Raw genomic sequence first — 24,035 nt, 5'->3', positions numbered from 1 at the left:
TATTTCTCTCTTGCTGATAGCTATGTCACTTTTTTTCTACGGCCATTATGTTATCCCTAATAAGTACAGCTACTCCACCTCCCCTTTTCCCCTCTCTATCTTTTCTAGATATGTTATACCCTGCACTGTTTAATTCCCAGTCCTGATTTTTCTGTAGCCATGTCTCAGTAATCCCTACTATGTCTGGTTGCTCACAACACATGATTGCCTCCAGCTCCTGTGTTTTATTACGGATACTCTCTGCATTGTTGTACAGACAGATTAACTCATTTTTAATAGCAGTTCCTCTTAATTTATTTTTAACTCTCTTTTTAAATTTCTGTTCTATATCTCTATTTAGTCCCTGGCCATCAATGTCTTCCCTTAATTTACTCTTTCCTATGCTCTCCTTTCCTGTTTTGTTTATATTTAGGCTGGTTTCATTTCTTTTAGATCCCTCCCCCGTCTTACTAGTTTAAAGCCTTTGCCACCTCCCTATTTACCCTTTCCACTAGGACACTGGTCCCATCCCGGTTCAGGTGGAGCCTGTCCCATCGGTATAGCTCCTTCCTGTCCCAGTACTGGTGCCAGTGTCCCATGAAAAGGAACCCCTCCTTCGCACACCAGCCCTTTAGCCACTTGTTAATCCTCCTGATCTGACTGTTTCTATGCCAATTTGCATCTGGCTCGGCCAATAATCCAGAGATTATTACCCTCGAGGTCCTGCTTTTTAATTTCGCTCCTAACCCCTGATACTCCTTCAGCAGGACCTCCTCCCTGTTGCTACCCAAGTCATTTGTTCCGACATGGACCATGACAACTGGATTTACCCCCCTCCCTTTCCAAATTCCTCTCCAGCCGCCTCGAGATATCCCTTACCCTGGCAACACATCCTTCGGGATTCTCGTTCTTGGCTGCAGAAGAGGCTATCTATCCCCCTAATTATAGAATCCCCTATCACTATCACACTTCTATTCTGCTCTCTCCTCTTCCCCCCCCCCCCCCCACCACCCCACCCCACCCCCTGGACAGCCTTCTGAGCCACGGTGCCTTGGTCTGCATTGTGGCTGTCCTCCACGCAGTCTTTCTCCTTGTCCTCACAGGTAGTGAGTACAATCGTACCTGTTGGACAGGACCAGTGTCTGCGGGACCTCCTTCTCCACCTCCTAAATCCCCACTATCCGGCTTCCTAACAGTCACACCCTCCCTTTCCTGAACTTGTGCTTTCCTCTGGGGTGTGACTGTATTCTGGATAAAACTGTCCAGAAATTCCTTCCCCTCCCTTTATGTTTTGGAGTGTCTCTATCTCGCACTCCAGCTTAATGACACTGAGCCAGAGCGACTGAAGGCAGAGACATTTCCTGCAGATGTGGGAATCCGGGACAGTCTCGCTGTCCACAAACTCCCACATACTACAGTCCTGACATATAGCCTGCCCTGGCATCTCTAGACTTTATTTATTTGCTTATTTAATTATTTGAAGTATTTAATCAATCGATTATTTATAGTTATATTAATTATTTAGTTTATCTAGTTAAGTTAATATGTAATAACGTTATAGTTCCCCAGCTCTTGGTTTAAAGACAAAAAAACTGTACTACTCACCCACCAATCGCCTACCTGCTGTCCTGACACGTCACTTTTTTTTTAAATCGCCGCTCAGGTCCGCTGTGTCCCGCTCTTTATACCCGGCCCTCTCAGCAGATTCTCCCGCTCTTTATACCCGGCCCTCTCAGCAGATTCTCCTGCTCTTTATACCCATCCCTCTCAGCAGATTCTCCCGCTCTTTATACCCGCCCCTCTCAACAGATTCTCCTGCTCTTTATACCCGTCCCTCTCAGCAGATTCTCCCGCTCTTTATACCCGCCCCTCTCAGCAGATTCTCCTGCTCTTTATACCCGTCCCTCTCAGCAGATTCTCCCGCTCTTTATACCCGTCCCTCTCAGCAGATTCTCCCGCTCTTTATACCCGCCCCACTCAGCAGATTCTCCCGCTCTTTATACCCGTCCCTCTCAGCAGATTCTCCCGCTCTTTATACCCGTCCCTCTCAGCAGATTCTCCCGCTCTTTATACCCGCCCCTCTCAGCAGATTCTCCCGCTCTTTATACCCGCCCCTCTCAGCAGATTCTCCCGCTCTTTATACCCGCCCCTCTCAGCAGATTCTCCCGCTCTTTATACCCGTCCCTCTCAGCAGATTCTCCCGCTCTTTATACCCGCCCCTCTCAGCAGATTCTCCCGCTCTTTATACCCGTCCCTCTCAGCAGATTCTCCCGCTCTTTATACCCGTCCCTCTCAGCAGATTCTCCCGCTCTTTATACCCGCCCCTCTCAGCAGATTCTCCCGCTCTTTATACCCGTCCCTCTCAGCAGATTCTCCCGCTCTTTATACCCGTCCCTCTCAGCAGATTCTCCCGCTCTTTATACCCGCCCCTCTCAGCAGATTCTCCCGCTCTTTATACCCGCCCCTCTCAGCAGATTCTCCCGCTCTTTATACCCGCCCCTCTCAGCAGATTCTCCCGCTCTTTATACCCGCCCCTCTCAGCAGATTCTCCCGCTCTTTATACCCGCCCCTCTCAGCAGATTCTCCCGCTCTTTATACCCGCCCCTCTCAGCAGATTCTCCCGCTCTTTATACCCGCCCCTCTCAGCAGATTCTCCCGCTCTTTATACCCGCCCCTCTCAGCAGATTCTCCCGCTCTTTATACCCGCCCCTCTCAGCAGATTCTCCCGCTCTTTATACCCGCCCCTCTCAGCAGATTCTCCCGCTCTTTATACCCGCCCCTCTCAGCAGATTCTCCCGCTCTTTATACCCGCCCCTCTCAGCAGATTCTCCCGCTCTTTATACCCGCCCCTCAGCAGATTCTCCCGCTCTTTATACCCGCCCCTCTCAGCAGATTCTCCCGCTCTTTATACCCGCCCCTCTCAGCAGATTCTCCCGCTCTTTATACCCGCCCCTCTCAGCAGATTCTCCCGCTCTTTATACCCGCCCCTCTCAGCAGATTCTCCCGCTCTTTATACCCGCCCCTCTCAGCAGATTCTCCCGCTCTTTATACCCGCCTCTCTCAGCAGATTCTCCCGCTCTTTATACCCGCCCCTCTCAGCAGATTCTCCCGCTCTTTATACCCGTCCCTCTCAGCAGATTTTCCCGCTCTTTATACCCGCCCCTCTCAGCAGATTCTCCCGCTCTTTATATCCACTCCTCTCAGTGGATGTCACAGCAGCTCGCACTATGGGATTCCCACTATATTCCATTGATTTGAATTGCACATTGGAAAACCCAAAATTATTGACATAGAAATCGTGAGATCTTTGTGCGAAGCTTACTTCGGGGCCAGTGGCGAACACCTTTGCTTCGCCGCTGACCGGGGGCCAGTGGCGAACACCTTTGCTTCGCCGCTGACCGCAAATTCCAGACCAATATACAACACACCTAGGTTATGTATTAAATATTCAATCTTTTCCCCCAGGTTTTCCTACACTTAAGTAAAACTTGTCTCTGTACTTCATTGAAAAGTTACACAATGCATACATTCTATAGGTAAACTGCCTGTGCCTTAGTCTTCTGATTGTCATGGACTAATCCTACCCACGGGGCTGTCTATAGTATATGTTTGTGTGTGTATAATCATTAGGTAAATGCAGTTTAATGGTAGAATCTATCCAGTTCACAAAGCAAGAATTCGCTGTGGCATTTGGTGACAGAAAGAAACCTTTTTTTGGTCAGCTGGAAGTCTCCAAATCAATCTCCTGAAAGAAATCCACTTAACTCCTTTTGCCTGATTTGAAGTGCACATTCTCTCCCCATAGGAACTCACTCCATTTACCTAAGCCTAGAGACTTTAGGCACGGGTTGGCAGCAGTGAAGATTTTGGAAACCTAAGTGTGTCGAGGTACTGCTGGAGTTCAACAAGCTAAAACTCTATAGCTTACCAGCACAGGGCATTGGCAGGCTTCTTACTGTCCATCCATCTAGGACCAGTCTACTTGTTAGGGCATTGGCTTGCAGGTTTATTTGGCATTGCCTGGGAATAATTCCCTTGATAGAACCTTTCAGGGCTTTTAAGGTGATAGGCTGACTGGTTAATCATCAACAGTGTCCTGGATTACTGAATACTTGCCCAACTCCGGTGTCAAATTACCAAGTTTGCTCTATGGATTAACAACTTGCATTTATATAGCACCTTTAATGTAGTAAAACGTCCCAAGGCGCTTCACAGGAGTGTTATTGGACAAAATTTGATACCAAGCCACACGAGGAAATGTTAGGACAGGTGACCAAAAGCTTGGTCAAAGAGATAGATTTTAAGGAGAGACTTAAAGGAGGAGACAGCGGCAGAGTGGTTTAGGGAGGGAATTTCAGAGCTTAGGACCTAGACAGCTGAAGGCACGGCAACCAGTGGCGTGGCGAAGGAAATCAGAGATGTACAATAGGCCAGAATTAGAGGAACGCAGAGTTTTCAGAGGGTTGTAGGGCTGGAACAAGTTAAGAGGTGAGGAAGGGCGAGGCCATGGAGGGATTTGAAAATTAAGGATGAGCGTTGCTGGACTGTCGGTCAGCGAGCACAGGGGTGATGGGTGAACGGGACTTTGTGTGAATTAGGATACGGACAGCAGAGTTTTGGATGAGCTGAAGTTTATTGAGGGTGGGAGGACGTCCAGGAGAGCATTGGAATAGTTGAGTCTGGCAGTAACAAAGGCATGGATGAGGGTTTCAGCAGCAGATGGATCAATTTTGCGTCTGCCTAACGGGTTTACTGGGATCGAGTTGATTCCACGATGACATGCCTGGCAATAGGAGAGGGTGACTTTGATCTACCAATTAAGCATCTCGTCTCTTTTTTGAAGACACCTACCTGACAACTTGGATTACGAAATTGTAACAGTGGAGTAAAAGTGCTATGTGGCATTGTCATAGATATCGAGTACATCAAAATAGCTGGTAAATCAGAGGTCAGGCATGTCATCTTGAAGCCAACTCAATCCCTAACCAGACCCTCCTTTCTTCCCCTATTCCTCCCCGAGGAAGGTAGTCACTCATTGGTCATCAGACAGCGGGCAAGGATGTGTTTAAGCCTTTTCTAAACGGACACCAGGTACAAGGAATAATTCTGAGAGGCATGGTGAGCAACACAACTCACTATAAGATGTATCTGTGCATTGCAGCCATCCTCTTGACCTCAGCATGAACAGACACCATGCCCCATCAAACAGTGTTTCCACCATTTGGGGTGCTAAACATCAACAGCAGCTGCTTGTCTCTCTGCAACCCAATCACAGTAGGCACTGAACCGTGGATATATGTTTGAACTCCTACCTGGCTTCCAAGTGAGTTCTTTTCTCGAGTTTCCTCACTAGGTATGTGACAGACATCTACCCTGAGAGTGGTGAAAGAGCCACTTACTCCCCCTTCAGATAGCTGAGCGATGGGTATTTATATGCCAGAGCTCTCCTTTGCAACCATTTCCCTTTTTTGCCATAAGTCCACCTCAATTTAGTACCTGAACTCATGCGTGAGCTGATGGAAACTCTTCCATTGCATGTCTAAGAGCGGTGAACTCTGGAGGAGAATGGAGAAAAAGTACAAAGAAAAGCTTAAAGCAGAAATCTAACTGAAAAGAGCTGCAAAGGAATGAAAGGCAGAAGAGAAAAGGAAACTCAACAGATCACTGAAAACATAAGAATGAGGAGGTGAATCAGACGTGGTGAGGATAAGGAAAGAAACAGAATAGGAAAAGAAGTAAAGTAAATGAACAAGGAGCAGGAATGTGGCTATATTCATTTAGGCAATAATGGCGGAGACCAAAGCTGGACGTCTGACCACTTAAGAGTTTGGGTATTGCGACCACTGGTTGCAAGCACAAAAAGTTCTTTCCCATTGCCAGAATGAGGGATAGATTAGAAGAAGAGAAAAACAATTCAGTGCCTATAAATTATTTGTGTGTCCTCACTTTTATCAAAACTGACACCAAAAATCTATCTACTTTTTAGGAAAATCTTTACTAAGTTCAATTTGACTCTGTTTTCTTCTTGCAACAAATTTGCTGCATGAGGCAGTAATTGAAGAACTCATGCAAGTTAATATTGCCCATTTGCCTCGGTTTTTACCTTCCTTTATGATACATTCTAAACTATAATAAATATATATATAATAACCAAGAGGTAAACATTCCATTTTTCCTTTTACATCCAGCCATCCTCATCGGCCATAGTAATTGTGAAATAGCGCCATGAATTTCCTTGCAGGATCTCCTGATCAGCTGCCGTAACTTTGGTGGAAGATCGGCAGATGCGCCAGATAGACATGTAAATGGGTTTTCCGCCAAAGTTATGACAGTCGATCGGGAGAACAGGTGGTGAGAATTCTGTGCATTAAAATCTAGTGCTCATGATAGTTGGGCATTAGAATCCATGAGTCTGGAATTCCGATGGGCTTGCTCCACTGGTGCAAGTGCAGCAGAGTAGAACCTATGGTCACCCAAAGTGAAGGCTGCTGACCCTGTCCCAGATTGGACCATTCGCATAGTTGGAGCCTGCACATCACACCTGAAAGGGCACATCAGTGGTGCCAGCCTCAACTGACGCTCAAAATGTCCGATTGGCTTCCGCCCACAGTCCACTACTGGAATTACCCAGCCTTCCTTCTATTGGTGGGAATCCTGGCAAAACTGGGTTCCGCCTCATTTTCCACAGTCTGCCCCATTTTCCATCCTCTGAGATGCTTAGTATTTTGTGGTTGTCCGTTGAATATACTTAGCAGTGCCACACTATTTAATGAAATTGTGTGTCTGGTAGTTTCTAATACTGCACTGGGCTGAAGACAGTACTGTCAAGAATATTTGTTTTTGTGCTTTACAAGGATTCAGAAGGAGTTGATATCATGCTTGGTGTGTGTGCCAGTGGCTTGCTGATCTACAGAGACAGGCTGAGAATAAACAGATTTGCCTGGCCCAAGGTTCTCAAGATCTCGTACAAAAGGAATAACTTCTACATCAAAATCCGGCCCAGTGAAGTAAGTTCAAAAGTGAGGTTTGCACCTCCTTTGGTCACTACTTGTATGCAGCACTTCCTGAAAGTACAGTACAGTAATATATAAAAGAAATGTATGCTAACAAAATGTGAAACTAGTTTGCAAATAAATAAAAGCCTCAGTCTGGATTCGTTGCAAAAAGATTCTAATATCAAGCAAGGCTCAAAAGTGTTACAAAAGGCAAATCTTTACCTGCATGGAATTTGCATTCATTACAGTAGCATTATATCTGTTCAAGTGACTCTCTTGTTTAGAATTGTAAAGAGTTATAATTACGGAGTTATTTAAGAAGGTAGCGCTCTTCTAAATAGCAATTAAACTGTAGTTGATCGTTCACAGTTGATCATCTTGGATCAATGTTCTATTAAATTTAACTCTATAGCTCACAAAATACGGGATCAAGTCAACACACTTAATCCTGTTGATTAATTGCCTCTGCCTTCTACACATAGAGAACACGCAAAATATCCTGCTCATACCATTTCCTCATAGCTACTTTCCAAGGGATCGACTTTAGTATTGGTTTTATTCTTTCTCCAACAGGCATTTACTGTTATGACGGTCAACGGTTTAAGATGCTGTGTGACAAAAATAGCTGACAGTGCAACACTACTTGAAGCAAAAAAGCCCTGTTTGTAATTTGTATGTTGATCATTCAACATTAAATGTATAACAATTTTAGAAGCTGCAATATCTTGCTGGAAGGAAGCAAAAGATACAGAAATGCAATATTTTTGTAGTATCTGTTTAAAATGAGTGAAATGACAAATTAAATGTCACTGCCAAACATAAGATGAGGACCTTAAAAAGATCTCCAGCCCATGATGTACTGTTACACTGCTGTCCACGTACATTATTTATTAAGAGATATACAGGATATCCGAGTTAAAAAAAAAAAATACCTTGAAAGTTTGTTTGCAGTGGCTCCTTGCCCAACATTGGCTAAAAGACACAACACAATTGAGCAAAGTACATTTAGAACAGATCAGTATAGTACAGTTTGTAGCTTTTTTGCATTCTTTAGTTCAATGCCATGGTCATTTTGGAATGGTGCCTAATCTTTTGTTTAGATTTTGAGTGGCTGACTGCCGGCCTTGCATTTTAAAATATGCTGCCATTGCACTTTACAATAGAGTAGTATTAATGGTAGACGCCTTTCTGCTGCAGTGAGCAGCATTGTACAGTGTTTCACATCGTTTTTTATTTTGATTAACATAGTTGACCAAATTCTGCAGAGTATACACAAATTCTAAGCAGAAAAATCTTATCTTGGCATGTAATAAAGAAATTGATGTATATTGTGGTGCTGAATTAGATAAATTTGTCTCTCAATTTCAAATCTTGTTCCATTTAACTGTTACTGTAGTTGTATTATATTGGTTCATGCGTTTGATGAATTGATATTTGTGCATTAGGACTTATTGGTGGATGTTCGCTTGCCCAAGTACTGCTGGTAAGGCACCTGAAGTGCTTGAAGCAGCTGCATTCCTCCTTCTCCAATGTGCCTCGAGTCCCTCCTCCGTGCCCTAACCAATGCCTTCCTAAAATAGTACCACTACTTCATTGGCTGTAAAGCGCTTTGGGACATCCGGTGGTCGTGAAAGGCACTATATAAATGGTAGTCTTTCCCGCTTTCTTTCTCTCTTTCCCTCGCTTACACTACAAGATAAATATTTATTCCCGCTAAGAACTATCTTACCTACTTTTATGCATTTAAAAAAAGGGTAGGAGAGTATCACTGCATCTATCTCCAGGTATATCCCTTCATAGCCGTCCTGTAACTTGAAGCATTTGCCATTCTGAAAATGCCATGTTAAGAATTGTACTAATCACTATTTAAACCTGTGTACAATTTTCTTCTAAAATATTAATGCTTTAATTTTAACTTTTAAATGTTTCACATCTTTCCTGTTTGGATTTGTAATGTGTCCATTTGTAAAGATTGTTTTTTTATCATAAAGATTATTTTTTAAAAATGTTCTAAAGGAGTTGGCTGTTTTCAGACCATGAGGATAGCTGGGATGGTGATTCCCCCAATGCCAAGTAATATTGGCTGGGAGGGGACAACTTAGAGCCATGTCAGCTGTATTGGAGTAGGACAATCACAGGTATGGAGCAGGAGGAAAGAGCATATATTAAAACAATATCATTGACTTAATGAATTGAATTCTAGGGTTCAAATGTTGGCCTCAAAAATCTACAAGGGCTTCACTGGTCTTCTGCTATAACTGCCCAGAGACCAGCAGAAACCACCAGAAATTGGTAGGGTATGTGATTGTGCTGGGTCAAAACAACTGGCATTGAAGGAGCACTTTTAACTTTTTTTTTTTTTTAAATGTCCACGGTACTTCATGGATCTTTCTGGGATTTTAGAACATGCCATGTAAGGTGTAGAACCTCTGCCAACCTTTACAAGGCAAGTGTCGTCAGGGGCACAGTGCCTGTGGTGGAGATTCCCTAAGCCAGGAGTTCCTGCTTGCATGACTCAGTCGACACCTCTCCAGCCGTCAGATGGCACAAAAGACTGAGTTTGAAATGAAATAGAAAAATTTAAAACAGACTGATGTTTACTCTTTATTCATTTGTCAGGTAGCTAGGTACTCAGATATTAAAACAATTTGAGTACTTGCCTGAAGGTAAATGCTGAAAAAGTTAAACTGAGCCCTATCTGGGAGTGTGTAAGTAAATTATGTGGGTGGTTGGTTCAGGGTTGACTCTGGGCAGTGGCACTGTATCCTAGGTGTGCTGTAATGTTTTGATCTGTTTTCTCAGGAAAGCTTGACACTTTGTGCTTTTTCCCTCCTAGCATGAGCAGTTTGAGAGCACCATTGGGTTTAAACTTCCAAACCACAAAGCAGCAAAAAGGTTGTGGAAGGTGTGCATTGAGCATCACACATTCTTTCGGTAAGCCTGACCTGATCTTTTAACTTGAAATTGACAGGGTTAGAGTGGCCTCAGTCGAGCTGCTCTAGTTATTAGAATTGCTACATCACAGAATAGGACAAAGGTGGGATCTAATGTAATACCTAAACTTTAGCTTATCATTTATCGCCCTATCTTAGAAACGTAAGTTTATCTTCATTGCAATTAGTTTAATCAGTAGAACACAATAGCCTGGAAATTACTGTGAGCAAAGTTAACAGACAAACGCCTAATACTTTCATTTCAAATTCCTCTTTGCTATTTTACTGGAGACACTAATCTATCTATTTTAACTTGCTTAACACCTCCATTAAAATAGCAGAGATAGTAATTTGATATGACCATCAAACATTTGTATGATAACATGGCTCATGAATTTCCAGGCTGATATTTTTATTTCTTTTTAAAATTTGGAGCACTGTTTATACTTAATGCAGGATTGTCAAATAAAAATCAGTATTCAACCTTCTTCCATTCTGTGCTGAAACCCCAAAATATTTTTGCTATTCCATAGTTGATCTGTCTGTCTGTCGGATGCAGTAATGGTTTATTGAACGCTGTACATTTTTTGACCTTGTGTTGTAAAGGTTATGGAACATCTGCCATAAGTTTTATACGAGTCACCTTAATTAATTCTATTTTATTGTTCCAGCATGAATTCTTAAGCATTGTGATAGTTTAGGATTCTCTACGAGTCCGGTGTGAATTATGTCATCCAACAGTGGAGGAAGCAAGGTGTCACCACAACCTTGCATTGGTCTGGTGGACACAGAAAGGATACTGTACTCACAGGTTGACTGGTATTCTGAATGGGAACAATAGACATTTCTCAATAGCCCTGATTCCCAAGCAGTTGCATAAAAGTTCTACCCATGCCTGGACAAAGGAAGACTGCGTGAGCAGTGTTTAGTTAGGTAACTTGTAGGGAGACTCGCATCAATGCCATAAACAACAAGAAAATATTGGTTAGACAAAATGGGCAAAAGATCATGGATTCCTGACAAAGAATGAAGTATTTGCTACCATCCAAGAATATTGATGTCTTTGCAAACAAACTGATGTTAGTGAAGACAAATGGAAATGTATCCCACACCAACTGTAGCGGTCAGTTTTGATTCCATGCAAGAACACCAGATACTGATTGCCTAAATCTTTCACTGACCTAAATATCCTTAAAAATATATTTATTTTGCTTTTGAACTAACCTTTAATCCAATTTTGTGCTAATGCACTCCCCTCTTAGCCTTCAACAGCAACAACTTGTACCAGTATGGTGCTTTTAGCATCATAAACACCCCAAGGTGCTTCACATAGAAGAGTGGATACCGAGTAGTATTGGAGGAGTTAGAAGAAATTACCAAAGCACAATCGAGAGGATGTATTTTAAGGAAGGTTTTTAAAGATTGAACAAATGTGTTAGTATAGCATTGTATCACATCCACAGAATATCTCAAAGTACTTCCCATTAAATAAGTTACTTTTTGATATGTGGTCACTGTTGTTATGTGGGCAAACGCAGCAGCTAATTTGTGCACAGCAGGGTCCCTCAGAACAACAAATTAGATAATTGACTAGCTAATTCTTTTCGGTGGCTGGTTAGGGGGAGTATGTTGACCAGGACCTTGGGAGAACTCCGTTCTTCTTTGAATAGTGCCATGGTATCTTGAATTCCCTCCTCATCAGACAGATGGGGGCTTTGGTTTACATCTCCTGTGAAGATGTCACCACCCCTGGAATGTCATGGAATTGAAGGTCGTGTTGAAGTATAGAGCTGGGTGTCATTAGCATACATGCAATTGAAGCCATGCCTATGGATACTGTCAACGAGAGACAACATGTAAATAAGGAAATGGAAAGAGCTGAAATTGGAACCTGCATGTAACGGTATGGGAATTCCTTTTGAACTGTGCACACAGTGGCCAATGTCAAAACTAGACAGTGCACTATTGGTTTGGATTTTGCAGTCAGCGGCGAAGGAACGGCGCTTGCCATTCACCTGGCTGACAGCTGCCCTCAAAGTTTTTGTGGGCTTTAAAGAGAAGACTTCCTGTCATCAGGCGTTTGATCCAGCGAGGTGCCCGCTGCAGGGAATCTGTGGCGTTTGTGAGCAGGTCAAGAAACAGCGAGGCTCTTCAACCAATCAGATTGAAGAATCCTTACTGACACACGTAGAGTCTAAACCAGGAAATATAAAGCAGGAAATATAAATTAGATTTAAATGATGTACAGAAAGCGAAATAAAGGGATATGGTGATCAAGCAGGAAAGTGGAGTTGAGGTCAAAGATCAGCCATGATCTTATTGAATGGGAGAGCAGGCTCAAGGGGCCATATGACCTACTCTTCCTAATTGTGTTCTTATGTTCTTAAAGATTGGGAAATACAGATGGGATTAAGGGGGAGAGGGAGGAAAAAGTGGGAAAAAAATTTACTTAAAAAAATCACCAACACTAATTTTCTTGAGTGAATGAAACTCTACACTTTTAAATTAAATTTTCAGGGCTAGAGAGGATGTCCAGTAAGTATCACTTACCACACTGTCTAAAAACTCATTTACTCCTGAATGCACCAGCCCTAACTTTTTCAGCACTTTTAAGTGTGGAACTAGTAGGCAAGTGCTACAAGTTCACGCCGTTGTAGTCATTTCAGTGCCGAGTCTATCGGTGAGAACTGCAACAGCGCACGCTGCAGAGGAGCGGGATATCTCTGACAGCAACGGCCAGATTTGCGTGTTTAACTGCACAGATAAGGATGCAAGAAGTTGTTTTCCAATTTACCCCGTTATAACTTTGAGCACTGCTAGCCTCACCATTATTATTGTCGCAAAATCCGGCCCATTATTGTATTGAGTGCACTTAGATCTGAGACAGTGGCTTACTGTTAAAGTGGCTTACTGTACAGTAGCATGACATTGAGTTATGTTCATCTGTTCCTATATTCCACTAAGGATTCCCATGCACAGGATAATTAGCCTGTATTCTTTTCTAGAGATGCAGAGTATACTCGTAACTTTCTTGCAAATTACACATCCAAAATCTGTAGGAATGTCTTCTATTGCATTGTGTTTCATTTGGTCATAGCATCCATCTCTGTAAAAATAATTATTAAGTTGTTTAGACTCAAGTGAGCACAACCTATCTGTGGGCAGACTCTCAATACGACATTTCTCAGAAATAGAAAATGCCAGTTCATAACAATGTTAAACAAAATAAATTATACTGCAGTTGTTATATTAACGAGTATGTCATCTATAGCCTACAGTTTATTTCTCAATGGCAGTTGCATTTATTTATTACACCTCCTGTGAATCACGTGACCGTGTTGTCAATCTGTGTAATTTAGATACTTTTAACAGTCAGCAGTATTTTTTTTGCCAAAGATGTAATAAGTAAATGTATATATTGTAAATATATTATTTAAAACGATGAATGATAGGAAGAAAGGATTCTAATTTAACATCAGGGTTTACATATCATTTACAAACAACCCCAAAAAACCTGTGATCCCAAGCCTTCTGCACGGATCTTTCCCGGTCACCACTGCCCCCCCCCCCCGCCCCCTTCAATCTTTCCCAATTGGAGGGGACCTTCCCCAACAGTCTCCAGCTGCGGTCTTCCACTGCTGGCCTTCTGTCTGACAGCTGGCCAGCTTGTCAATCAGACTAGCTGCCGGGCGGAAAACGAAATTAAAAAAAATGTGATGCCCTGCTGTTAAAATCAGCAGGATCTCCACGTCCCCAGGATTGTCAGGTTTACCCCTAGCTTCCCCGCAGATATCGGGGCCTCTGTCTTTTTCAAATGGTTTGTGATGCCATCTGAACTCAGATTAGACTAGAGCTTTATTATTCATTTCCAATCTTTGTGTGTCACAGTAAATGTGAAGCTTATTGTTCAGTACAATGGCAGGTGACCAGTTTTACAAAATTTGCAAATCAACATTGAATGGTAGAGAACGACGGTTTGAAGTCAAAATCTTTATCTGAGAACTTAGAAACAGTTTGTACTAGAAGCATGTTATGACTAGCAATCTTGTACAATGTACATTACAAAACAATCCAAGTACAATACAGTATTGCCCCATTTATACAGTTGCTATTTCTCGTAAAAACCAACAATCTCTCTCTTTACAGACTAGTCTCTCCTGAGCCACCTCCGAAAAAATTCCTCACACTTGGTTCAAAATTCCGCTACAGTGGAAGAACACAAGCCCAGACACGGAGAGCCAGTTCCCTCATAGACCGCCCAGCACCATACTTTGAGCGTTCTTCCAGCAAACGTTACACCATGTCACGTAGCTTAGATGGAGGTAAGGAAATAGAAGAGTTACAGTCTGAAGCAATATGAAGTAGAATCTTTGTTCTTTAGAGATATTGCTTGGCTGAATTCTAATTCATTTAGTGCACAACCTCAATTTATATAGTGGAAAGAGATCATGAGTTATTTTTTAATTCTACTTTGTTCTATTTGTACATCAAATGAGTATTTAATGGATGAAGGACAGAGGCTCTGAAATTACAAGAAGACATTAATTAATGAATACTTAACCTGTTTGTCTGAAATTCCTCTCTGCTTTTATTTTAGCGAAGGTGTTAAACCATTTATTTTAAACAGGTATGCATCTCCACTAAAATAGAAAAGTAATTCCAGATGAAAGTGGTAAGTCTTTTTGGGGGAGAAATTCGGTTGGTTAGCGCCTCCGGGGGGGGCGATAACGGGGCACTAACGACTTACCGCCTGTAGTGGCAATATTACCACCGCCCGCAAAATTCACTTGCCAGTTTGCGGCGGCGGGAACCCCTAGCGCCACGATCTCCTGGGCTCGGAGATCGCGACGTCATCCGGCTGTGCAGCACCCCGGACCCGAACTTCGGTTCCGCCCCCTGCAGCATCGCCGGGCGAAAACACCGGCAGCTGCAGGAGACGTTGATCGGGAGGCCAGGCACTTCGGGGGTGACACTTAAAGGCAAGGTGGCCGAGGTAAGAAAAAAAAAATTCTGAAATGCTCTCTTTTTTTCCTTTGTCTTCGCCAGTGATCGATCAGCCCGGCACTCTGCTGCAGTGCATCGGGCTGGATCGTGGCTGCCGTCGTGGACCAGGTAAGTTTTCCCCTTGCAGAGCCTGCAGCGATGGCCCTTCCTTTTAAGGGAGAGAAGGAACCTTCCAACGCAGCAGCGCTGCACGGCCCACTACCGCCCCGCTTGCTGTCTGTTGCACTCCAGGAAGGAAGTGGAGCGCTTGATTTAGTGCTCCACTTCCTTCCTGGAGCACTAAAACCCAATTTTTTAAAAGCTGGGTATCATTAGCGCCTGGCACTAAGTTTACCAGCTTTCAAAAGTTACTGCCCCCAAACGAGGCGATACTGAATTTCTCCCCCACCATATTCCAAGAACGAACTTATAAATATATACAACAACTTATGCTTGTATAGCACCGTTAACATACAAGATATCCGTAGAAGTCATGCTTCTGCTATACAAAGCCCTGGTTAGTCCACACCTGGAGTACTGTGAGCAGTTCTGGGCACCACACCTTAGGAAGGATATATTGGCCTTGGAGGGAGTGCAGTGTAGGTTTACCAGAAAGATGCCTGGACTCCGAGGGTTAAATTACGAGGAGAGATTATACAAACTAGGGTTGTATTCCCTGGAATTTAGAAGGTTAAGGAGTGATCTGATCCAAGTTTTCAAGATATTAAGGGGAACAGATAGGGTAGATAGAGAAAAACTATTTCCGCTCGTTGGGGATTCTAGGACTAGGGGGCGTAGTCTAAAAATTAGAGCCAGACCTTTCAGGAGTGAAATTAGGAAACACTTCTACACACAAAGGGTGGTAGAAGTTTTGAACTCTCTTCCGCAAACAGCAATTAATATTAGATCAATTGTCAATTTTAAATCTGAGATTGATAGCTTTTTGTTAACCAAAGGTATTAAGGGATATGGGCCAAAGGCAGATATATGGAGTTAGGTCACAGATCAGCCATGATCTCATTGAATGGCAGAACAGGCTTGAGGGGCTAAATGGCCTACTCCTGTTCCTATGTTCCTATGATATTGTGTTCAACCCTGAGCTAAGCTTACCCCACATTCCCTCCATTACCAAGTCAGCTAGCTTTTACCTGCCATAGGCTACTCCTACCTCAGCTTTCCCTCGCCCCCACTGACCAAAACCCTTATCCATATTTTTGTCAACTCAGACTCAATTACTTCAATGTTTCCTTAATGACCTTCCAGTGTCCACCCTCCACAAATTCCAACTTGTCCAAAACGCAGCATCCAATATCTTGTCCTGCACTAAGTCCCACATCCCCACTCTCGCTGACCTACACCTTGCTGTGTTGATGTCCAGCTATACTTGCATTCCCATACCCTTCGGTGCTCCAACTGCAACCTCCTGTGCCTCCCCCGCCTTCCTGTCATACCTCATTTGGTGGCAGAGCTCTTAGACACCTCGCTTCAACTGTCTGAACTTCACTCCCTAAGCCCCTGTACCTCTACTTCACTGTCCTCCCTTTCAACCTAGTCTTCAGTCACCTCTCAACCACTCTTAAATGGCTCAACATCCATACATTATTACTCCTTTTTAATGTATTCTCGTCCTAGAGATATAAAGGCCAGCATTCCAAAATTTTTGATGATTTTCTGTACCTGTTCATGACATTTTAATGATCCATGTACCTGGACCCCCAAGTCACTTTGGACCTCCACCCTGTTCTATGCTTTTTAGGTCCAAAGTGGATGATCTCACATTTGCCTACATTGAAATCCATTTGCCACAGTTTTGCCCATTTGCTTAATCTATCAATATCTTTGTAATTTTATGCTTCCATCTACACTGCTTTGTGTTGGCAAAGTTGGATATGTGGCTTTCTATCCCATCATATATGTTGTTGATAAATACGGTGAATAGTTGAGACCCCAACATAGATCCTTGCTGGACACCACTAGTCACATCCTGCCAATTAGAGTACCTGCCCATTATCCCTACTCTGTCTCCTGCCGCTCAGACAGGTTCCTACCCAGGTAGCAATAATTTGCCTTGAATTCCATAGGCTTTAACTTTAGTTAACAACTTTAGTTTATGAGGGATTTTATCAAATGCCTTCTGGAAACCTATATAAATAACATCCATAGACATTCCCCTGTCCACTACTTCAGTCACCTCTTCAAAAAATTCACTCAGGTTCATCAGGTATGACCTACCCTTTACAAATCCATTCTGATCAGCTGAAAATTCTCAAGGTGTTCAGTCACCCTATCCTTAATTATAGACTCTAGTAATTTCCTGACAACAAATGTTAGGCTAACTGATCTATAATTCACTGGTTTCCTCCTCTCAACTTTCTTAAGTAGAGGAGTGCCGTATGCTATTTTCCAATCTAAAGGAACGGTTCCTGAATCGAGAGAGTTTTGGAAGATTATAGTTAGGACATCTGCAATGTTCTCACCTACTTCCTGTAAAACCCTGGGATGAAAACCATCTGGCCCTGGGGATTTGTCACTCTTTAGTGCCATTTTTCTTCATTACTGTTATTTTTCTTACGTTAATTTTGGTGAGACCCTCTCCCTGATATATTAGCTTCCTTGGGATGCTGGCCTCTTGACTGTAAGTACTGACGCAAAGTAATTATTCAACATGTCCACCATTTCCTTATTTTCATTGACAATATCACCATTATAAGTTTTCAAGGGGCCCACATTGCTCCTGACCACACTCTTTTTCCTATTATAACTAAAATTGTAAAAAAAAAAAATTTTTATTTTGATATCCCTTACTAGTTTCTTTTCATACTCCCTTTTTGTAGCTCTGACTATTGGTTTTGTCACCCTTTGCTGTTCTTTGTATCTTTTCCATTCACCAGGATCTGTGCTATTTTTTTGCATTTTTCTATGCTTTTTCTCTTAATTTTATATTCTCTTACCTCTAGTCATCCATGGCTGTTTTTTTTTGCAACTAGAGCGCTTGCCCTTTAGGGGGTATAAACTGCTTCTGTATCATTTTAAATTCTTTTTTGAACACCACCTCCCACTGATCATCTGTCATTTTACCCATTAACAGATTTGCCCAGTTTACTGTGGACAGTCTCTGTCTCACTGCATTGTAGTCAGCCTTACCTAAATCACGCATCGTTAGGCAGTTAACTAAATCTGGTGCATTACTCATTACTAAATCTAATATGGCATGCCCCCTTTTTGGTTCAAAGTTGCACAAGGCTTTGTTCAACCTACATGAGTGGGATGGTATCAGTGGCAGTGGAGCGGACTTTATCGTGGAAACTGAAAACAGTGGCTATGGTTTTCCTTAGTTTCAGCTGAGGTCAAGAGGGATAATGTGCATTGTCACAGAGGCTGTCACTCGTGATTTTGGCTAGGGCTGTTTCGTTGCTGTAATATGGGTAAAAATTGGACTGGAGTGATTTGATCAGGTAATTGCAAGCAAGATGAGCATAGAGCTGTGAGGTGACATCACACTTAAGGACCTTTTAAAGAGGAAACTAAGGTTTTGATGCAACAGTAGATACAGAGGACGGAAGGATCGAGGTTGGGTTTTTTGAGTAGAGGGTTGATGATCTCAGTGTTGAAGGGGAGAGAGACCATGCCATTGATGATGTCAGCTGCCATGGGACTGGAAGGGGTAGTTGAATGAACAGGAGTGGAATGGGGAGAAAATCAATGAAGCAAGAGGGAAGCCTCATTGAAAAAATTACTTTGGAAAGGGCGAGGGGATGTTGGGGGGAAAACTGCAGTGTTGAGGGATCAGGGACTGGTTGTAAAATTGGACAGGGATGGGGAAGAGTTGAGTGCAGAGAGGATGGAAGTAACCGCTTCTTGCACAGCATTGTGCGTGAGCATGGAAGGGCAGGCAAAAGGAGTTTGAGGAGAAAGTTTACCGTGGAGGAGGGGGAGCCAAGAGTTAAAACTTGCGCCCCAGGATGATCTTGAAATAGAACACAGTTTTGGCAGAGGAGAGCAATGCACAGTAGAGCTTGGCCAAGCCAATTCAATTGATTGCCAAGTACCTTTGAGTATTACAGCTCTCTAACTTGAGGGTGCGAAAATCAGGGCTATACTGCTGTTGTGGGGTGGGGTGGGGTGGGGGGGGGGGTGCGGCGGGGGGGTTGGGAGACAGTGATCAATTTTCTTGGGGAAAAAGGGCATCAAAGGTGGAGGGAAATGAGCTGTTTAGGAAACTGACATCAACAGAGGTGTCTAGGAGGACAGGGAGTTAGTGATCATTATGGGGGAGCTAGGGAATTCCAAAGTGGTTCCCAACTAACCTTTTGAAGTGCAGTTAAGTGTTGTATTTGTATCTCATGGCAGAATTTCAAGGACATAGTTTATTTCTAATTTTCCTGAGCAAAATTTACTACCAACAAGCTGCAACATATGTATCACTGCACTTAATTACTTTCAGAAATTAAGTGCTTGCAATAAGAATATATTAGTCAATGTCCCATGGTGCTGTACCTGGGGAATCGAGTTCAAATTTAGTGTTCAGATGGAGCAGGAATAGAGGGCGGGAGATAATTGGACCAGAGCATGCAGTCATAATGCAGTCCCCACTTTAAAGTCATACACTCAATCCTATTTGGTGATAGCATTTCAACACAACATTAGCAGCTAGAAGTGTATTTCATATGTAAGTATCCATCCAGCAGCACACATTTTAAAGTCATGCTGCTGAGTAAAATAGATTTGCAGCACCATAATGCTACATTTCTTTTAGCAGTGAAAGCAAAATCTTTGCCCATTTTGTAGACTCCAGTGTATAAAAGAGATGTGTAAGTGTGACAATATTTAGTTTTTTCCTGTGAATTGGGCCTTTTTCTGCAAAGGTGGTAAATGGAGTTGAGGTACGGATCAGCCATGCTTTAATTGAATGGTGAAACAGGCTCAAAGGGCTGAATGGCCTATTCCAGGTCATATGTTCCTATATTAATTAATGTTTTAGATGTTTGCTCCGAACCTATAAACTTTCCATAGCTTAACAGAGTAAACCAATAAGTCACATGACTGTCGTTGGTGTAGTGAAGCTGTCCGCTGCAGATAATGAGACTAACAATACAGGTAGAAATATCAACATAATTGTTTTCATTTCAGTGAGGCTCTTTAGAAATCAGAAAACTTGCTTGTTTTATGATTTGCTTCTGATCTAGTACTGATCTACAACAAGATGTGATTAATTTTCTAATCATGTGTTTTGATTTCACCCTCAGACTCTTGCAGTGTTTGAACTTTTTCTTTTCAGGGTTGCTAACAACATCTAGCCCAGATTCATTAATGTAGCTTTCTGAATGAAGCCATTTGAAATGTTAGGAACAATCTCGACTAGGTAAATAAATGTACAGGACTGTTTCATCCATTAGATTCATCCAAGTGTATGAAAGTTAGAGTTCATATGGAAGTTATAGAGAGCATAAGTGGCTGTTAATAGGGCTCCATGATACAGGTTTGGAAACAATCCTGACTTTCAATGGGTTAACTGTCCCATATTTGATTTAAGCTATGATTGAACGAGCAAAACATAGAGCTGTTAAACTTTGATGTACTAATATTCAGATATTTTCACCGATGAATATGCTTTACAAAAACATATACAAATCCCATCTTAATGAGAATGGTGATGGTATAAAGTAGGTAGTTCCAGTGGTGTGACTGAAATAAAGAATAGATTTGCCTTTCTAATCTAGGCTTTATTAACTTAAAAATCCTGTAGCACATCTTCAACACCCAGTACCAACTAAAGGCTGGAAAGAACTGAATTTAAGATGGCCACCACAAATCACATGACATCAACTACCAATGAGATTACAGCATATATCCCAAGGCAGGAAACAAACAACCACTCACAATACTTCTTACTAAACATAGAGAATAATCACCACAGTGACCCCTCCTTTTAAAATATACTCCAACCTAAATAACCTTTACAATTTATAATTAATTATTTACAACTAAAACTATGCACAGACAAAATAAAACTATTCAACATGACACAATACTAAGTGAGCAACAACAAATAGTAACATTGCACATAAGTATTAAGTATCTCTCAACTAAAACAATATAATATTTCAACAATTTTAAAACATTACTATCAATTTAAAAGTCCATTTTCAATCGGTCAACCGGATATCTTGTTCGTGTCGACCTTCTTAACCTTGGTGAAATTCCTTGCCCTCCCACACCAGGAGACACAGAAGTATCTTCTGCAGGAAGGCTATCCATAGCCCGATTTTCAACGGTTTCCGGATTAGAAATCCCATCAGGAGGTAAACTGGGACGGTCATGAACATCCATCGAGGGCTGACTAATAGAAGTATAATTATCTGCAGTCGGATTGGAAACATTCGTAGTATCTGTAACAGCATCCACATTATCTGAATCATGACTATTGTTAATATCCTCAGAAGAGGGCTGGCCACCACAAGGAGCCAAGTCTTTAATTGAAACGGTACTTTCTTTCCCATCTTGGAATTGAATATGAGCATATTGGGAATTTGCCTCCAACAGCTCCACCTCCTCCACTAAAGGATCATATTTTGACAATCTAACATGGCGTCGAAGCAGCACAGGTCCCTGCATAGTAAGCCATGAAGGTACCGAATATCCAGTCGTAGATCTCCGCGGATAGTTAAAGAGCCTTTCATGGGGGGTCACATTAGTAGCCGTTGAAAGCAATGATCTAATGGAATGCAGGGCATCAGGCAGTACCATTTCCCACTGTGTATTCTTAAGGTTCCGGGATGTCAAAGCCAACATAACTGCCTTCCAGATCACCCCATTGTATCGTTCGCACTGTCCATTACCCTGGGGATTATACGGGGTAGTTCTGCTAGTAGAAATTCCCCGACTATGAAGGTATTCCTTCAACTGGGAAGACATAAAAGAACTTCCCTGATCCGAATGGATATACGCAGGCATCCCAAAGATGACAAAAAGTTGAGTCAGACATTTGATAACTGTAGCAGCTGATACATCTGCGCAAGGAAAAGCAAAAGGGAACCTTGAAAACTCATCCACAACAGTAAATATATATCGGTTTTGAGTAGTTGAAGGAAGAGGCCCCTTAAAATCGACGCTCAAACGTTCAAAAGGAGAAGTAGCCTTTATAAGATGAGCTCGTTGAGGCTTAAAGAAATTCAGTTTACACCAAGCACAGATAGAACATGATGAAGTCATCCGCTTGACGTCTTCAACTGAAAAGGGCAAATTCTTACTGCGTACGAAGTGTATCATCCTCGTAACCCCAGGATGGCATAAGGCATTGTGAAGATTAATAAGCGTATCTCCGTGAATCACAGAACAATAAGCCCTCGACAGCGCATCAGCAGCAACATTATCCTTCCCCGGACGATAAACTATATCAAAATGGTAACATGCCAACTCAATCCTCCACCTCATTATTTTATCATTCTTAATCTTTCCAAAATGTTTGACATCAAACATAAAGGACACAGACTTTTGATCAGTTACCAACGTAAAATGTCGCCCCGATAAATAATGTCTCCATTTACGCAGTGCTTCTACTATTGCATACGCCTCTTTCTCTATTGAAGAATGCCTTTTTTCACTATTGTTCAAGGTACGTGAGAAAAAGGCCAAAGGTCTTCCATTTTGGTTCAGAGTAGCCCCAATTGCAAAATCAGAAGCGTCCGTCTCAATCACAAAAAGGAACCTGCTCATCAATAGAATGCACAACTGCTCCAAGGATATCCTTTTTAAAATTATCAAAACACGTCCTGGCCTCCCATGATAGAGGATATGTCGTAACCCGAATAAGAGGCCGGATCTTCTGTGAAAAATTTGCAATCCAATTAGAATAGTAAGAAAACAGTCCAACAACTCGTTGCAAAGCCTTAGAATTAGTAGGACAAGGTAAAGCAATCAATGGTCGCAGATGTTCTGGGTCTGGTTTAATCTTGTTTCCCGAGATAATGTACCCCAGTAGATTTACCTCAGTGGTCGAAAAGGTACACTTCTCTTTATTGAAAGTTAAACCAACTTTTTCCGCAGCTTGAAGGAATCTTTCTAAATTAGAATCATGCTCCATCCTTGATTTGCCACACACCGTGATGTCATCTAAGTATGAAAAGGTGTCAGAGAGAGAGTTATCACTTACAGAAGCATCCATTGCCCGTTGAAAACAAGCAACACCATTAGTAACACCAAATGGTATTCGGCAAAACTGATACAGCTTTCCACCAGCCTCAAAGGCTGTATATGGTTGATCCCTCTTAACAATAGGAATCTGATGATAAGCACTCTTTAAATCAATAGTGCTAAAAAACTTATACTGAGATACTTTGTTGATAAGCTCATCAATCTTAGGCAAAGGGTACGCATCTAATTGAGTATACCTATTAATAGTTTGGGAATAGTCTATCACCATTCGTTTCTTATGTCTCTCGTTAGTCGTGACAACTACCTGTGCCCGCCAAGGCGAACAACTAGGTTCAATGATTCCTTCCAATAAGAGACGTTGAACTTCAGAATTAATAAATTCTCTATCCTGACTGCTATACCTTCTTGACTTGGTAGCAATTGGCTTACAATCTGGCATCAAATTGGAAAAAAGTGATAATGGAGAAATGGATAAAGAGGTTAATCCACAAATAGATAAAGGTGGCTTAGTCCCTCCAAATGAAAGACTGAGAGACTCGTGTAACTGAAGCACATCATGACCAATCAAAATATCCGCACAGAGATTAGGCAAAACAGATAGGCGTATATCAGTATACGTATTACCTAGAAGAATCAATTTCACACGGCAACAACCAGCTACTTGTGAAGTGAGAGTCGTCTGAGCCATACACACCTGATAGGAAACAGGCGAAATTTTCAAATGCTTCTCCTTTGCAAACTGAAGACTTATAAAACTCTCGGTACTGCCCGTATCTATAAGGGCCTTCACTCCCAACCCATTAACTTGGGCCGTAACTATAGCTTTGTTTAGGCCATGAGCAAATGCAGCAGAAATTGATGCAATAAACACCCTATCTAAAGGCTGAATAGTCACAGAGGAGGTAATTGAACCTGATGATTTACACACACGTGCGTAATGACCTCTCTTGCCGCATTTACTACACACAGCCTCCCGAGCAGGACACTTCAG

General features: G+C 42.3%; 1 protein-coding gene across 22 annotated transcripts in view; it reads left to right on the top strand.

The window, feature by feature from the left end:
- The window catches only part of LOC147115025 (band 4.1-like protein 3), a 335,880-nt gene that overhangs the window by 260,427 nt on the left and 51,418 nt on the right, over nucleotides 1-24,035 (top strand). For all 22 annotated transcript variants that reach the window (XM_085993247.1, XM_085993248.1, XM_085993255.1 and 19 more), the window contains 3 exons: nucleotides 6,834-6,986; nucleotides 9,811-9,908; nucleotides 14,054-14,229. In XM_085993247.1, the coding sequence (XP_085849373.1) occupies nucleotides 6,834-6,986; nucleotides 9,811-9,908; nucleotides 14,054-14,229 (427 nt within the window). The remainder of the gene's footprint in view (nucleotides 1-6,833; nucleotides 6,987-9,810; nucleotides 9,909-14,053; nucleotides 14,230-24,035) is intronic.

The sequence above is a fragment of the Somniosus microcephalus genome, chromosome 7 (genome assembly GCF_052327205.1).
Source record: "Somniosus microcephalus isolate GS21.2 chromosome 7, FLI_Smic_1.0, whole genome shotgun sequence".
NCBI lineage: Eukaryota > Metazoa > Chordata > Chondrichthyes > Squaliformes > Somniosidae > Somniosus > Somniosus microcephalus.
Note: the sequence above shows the minus strand (reverse complement) of the source record. Positions and strands in the feature narration are given on the sequence as shown.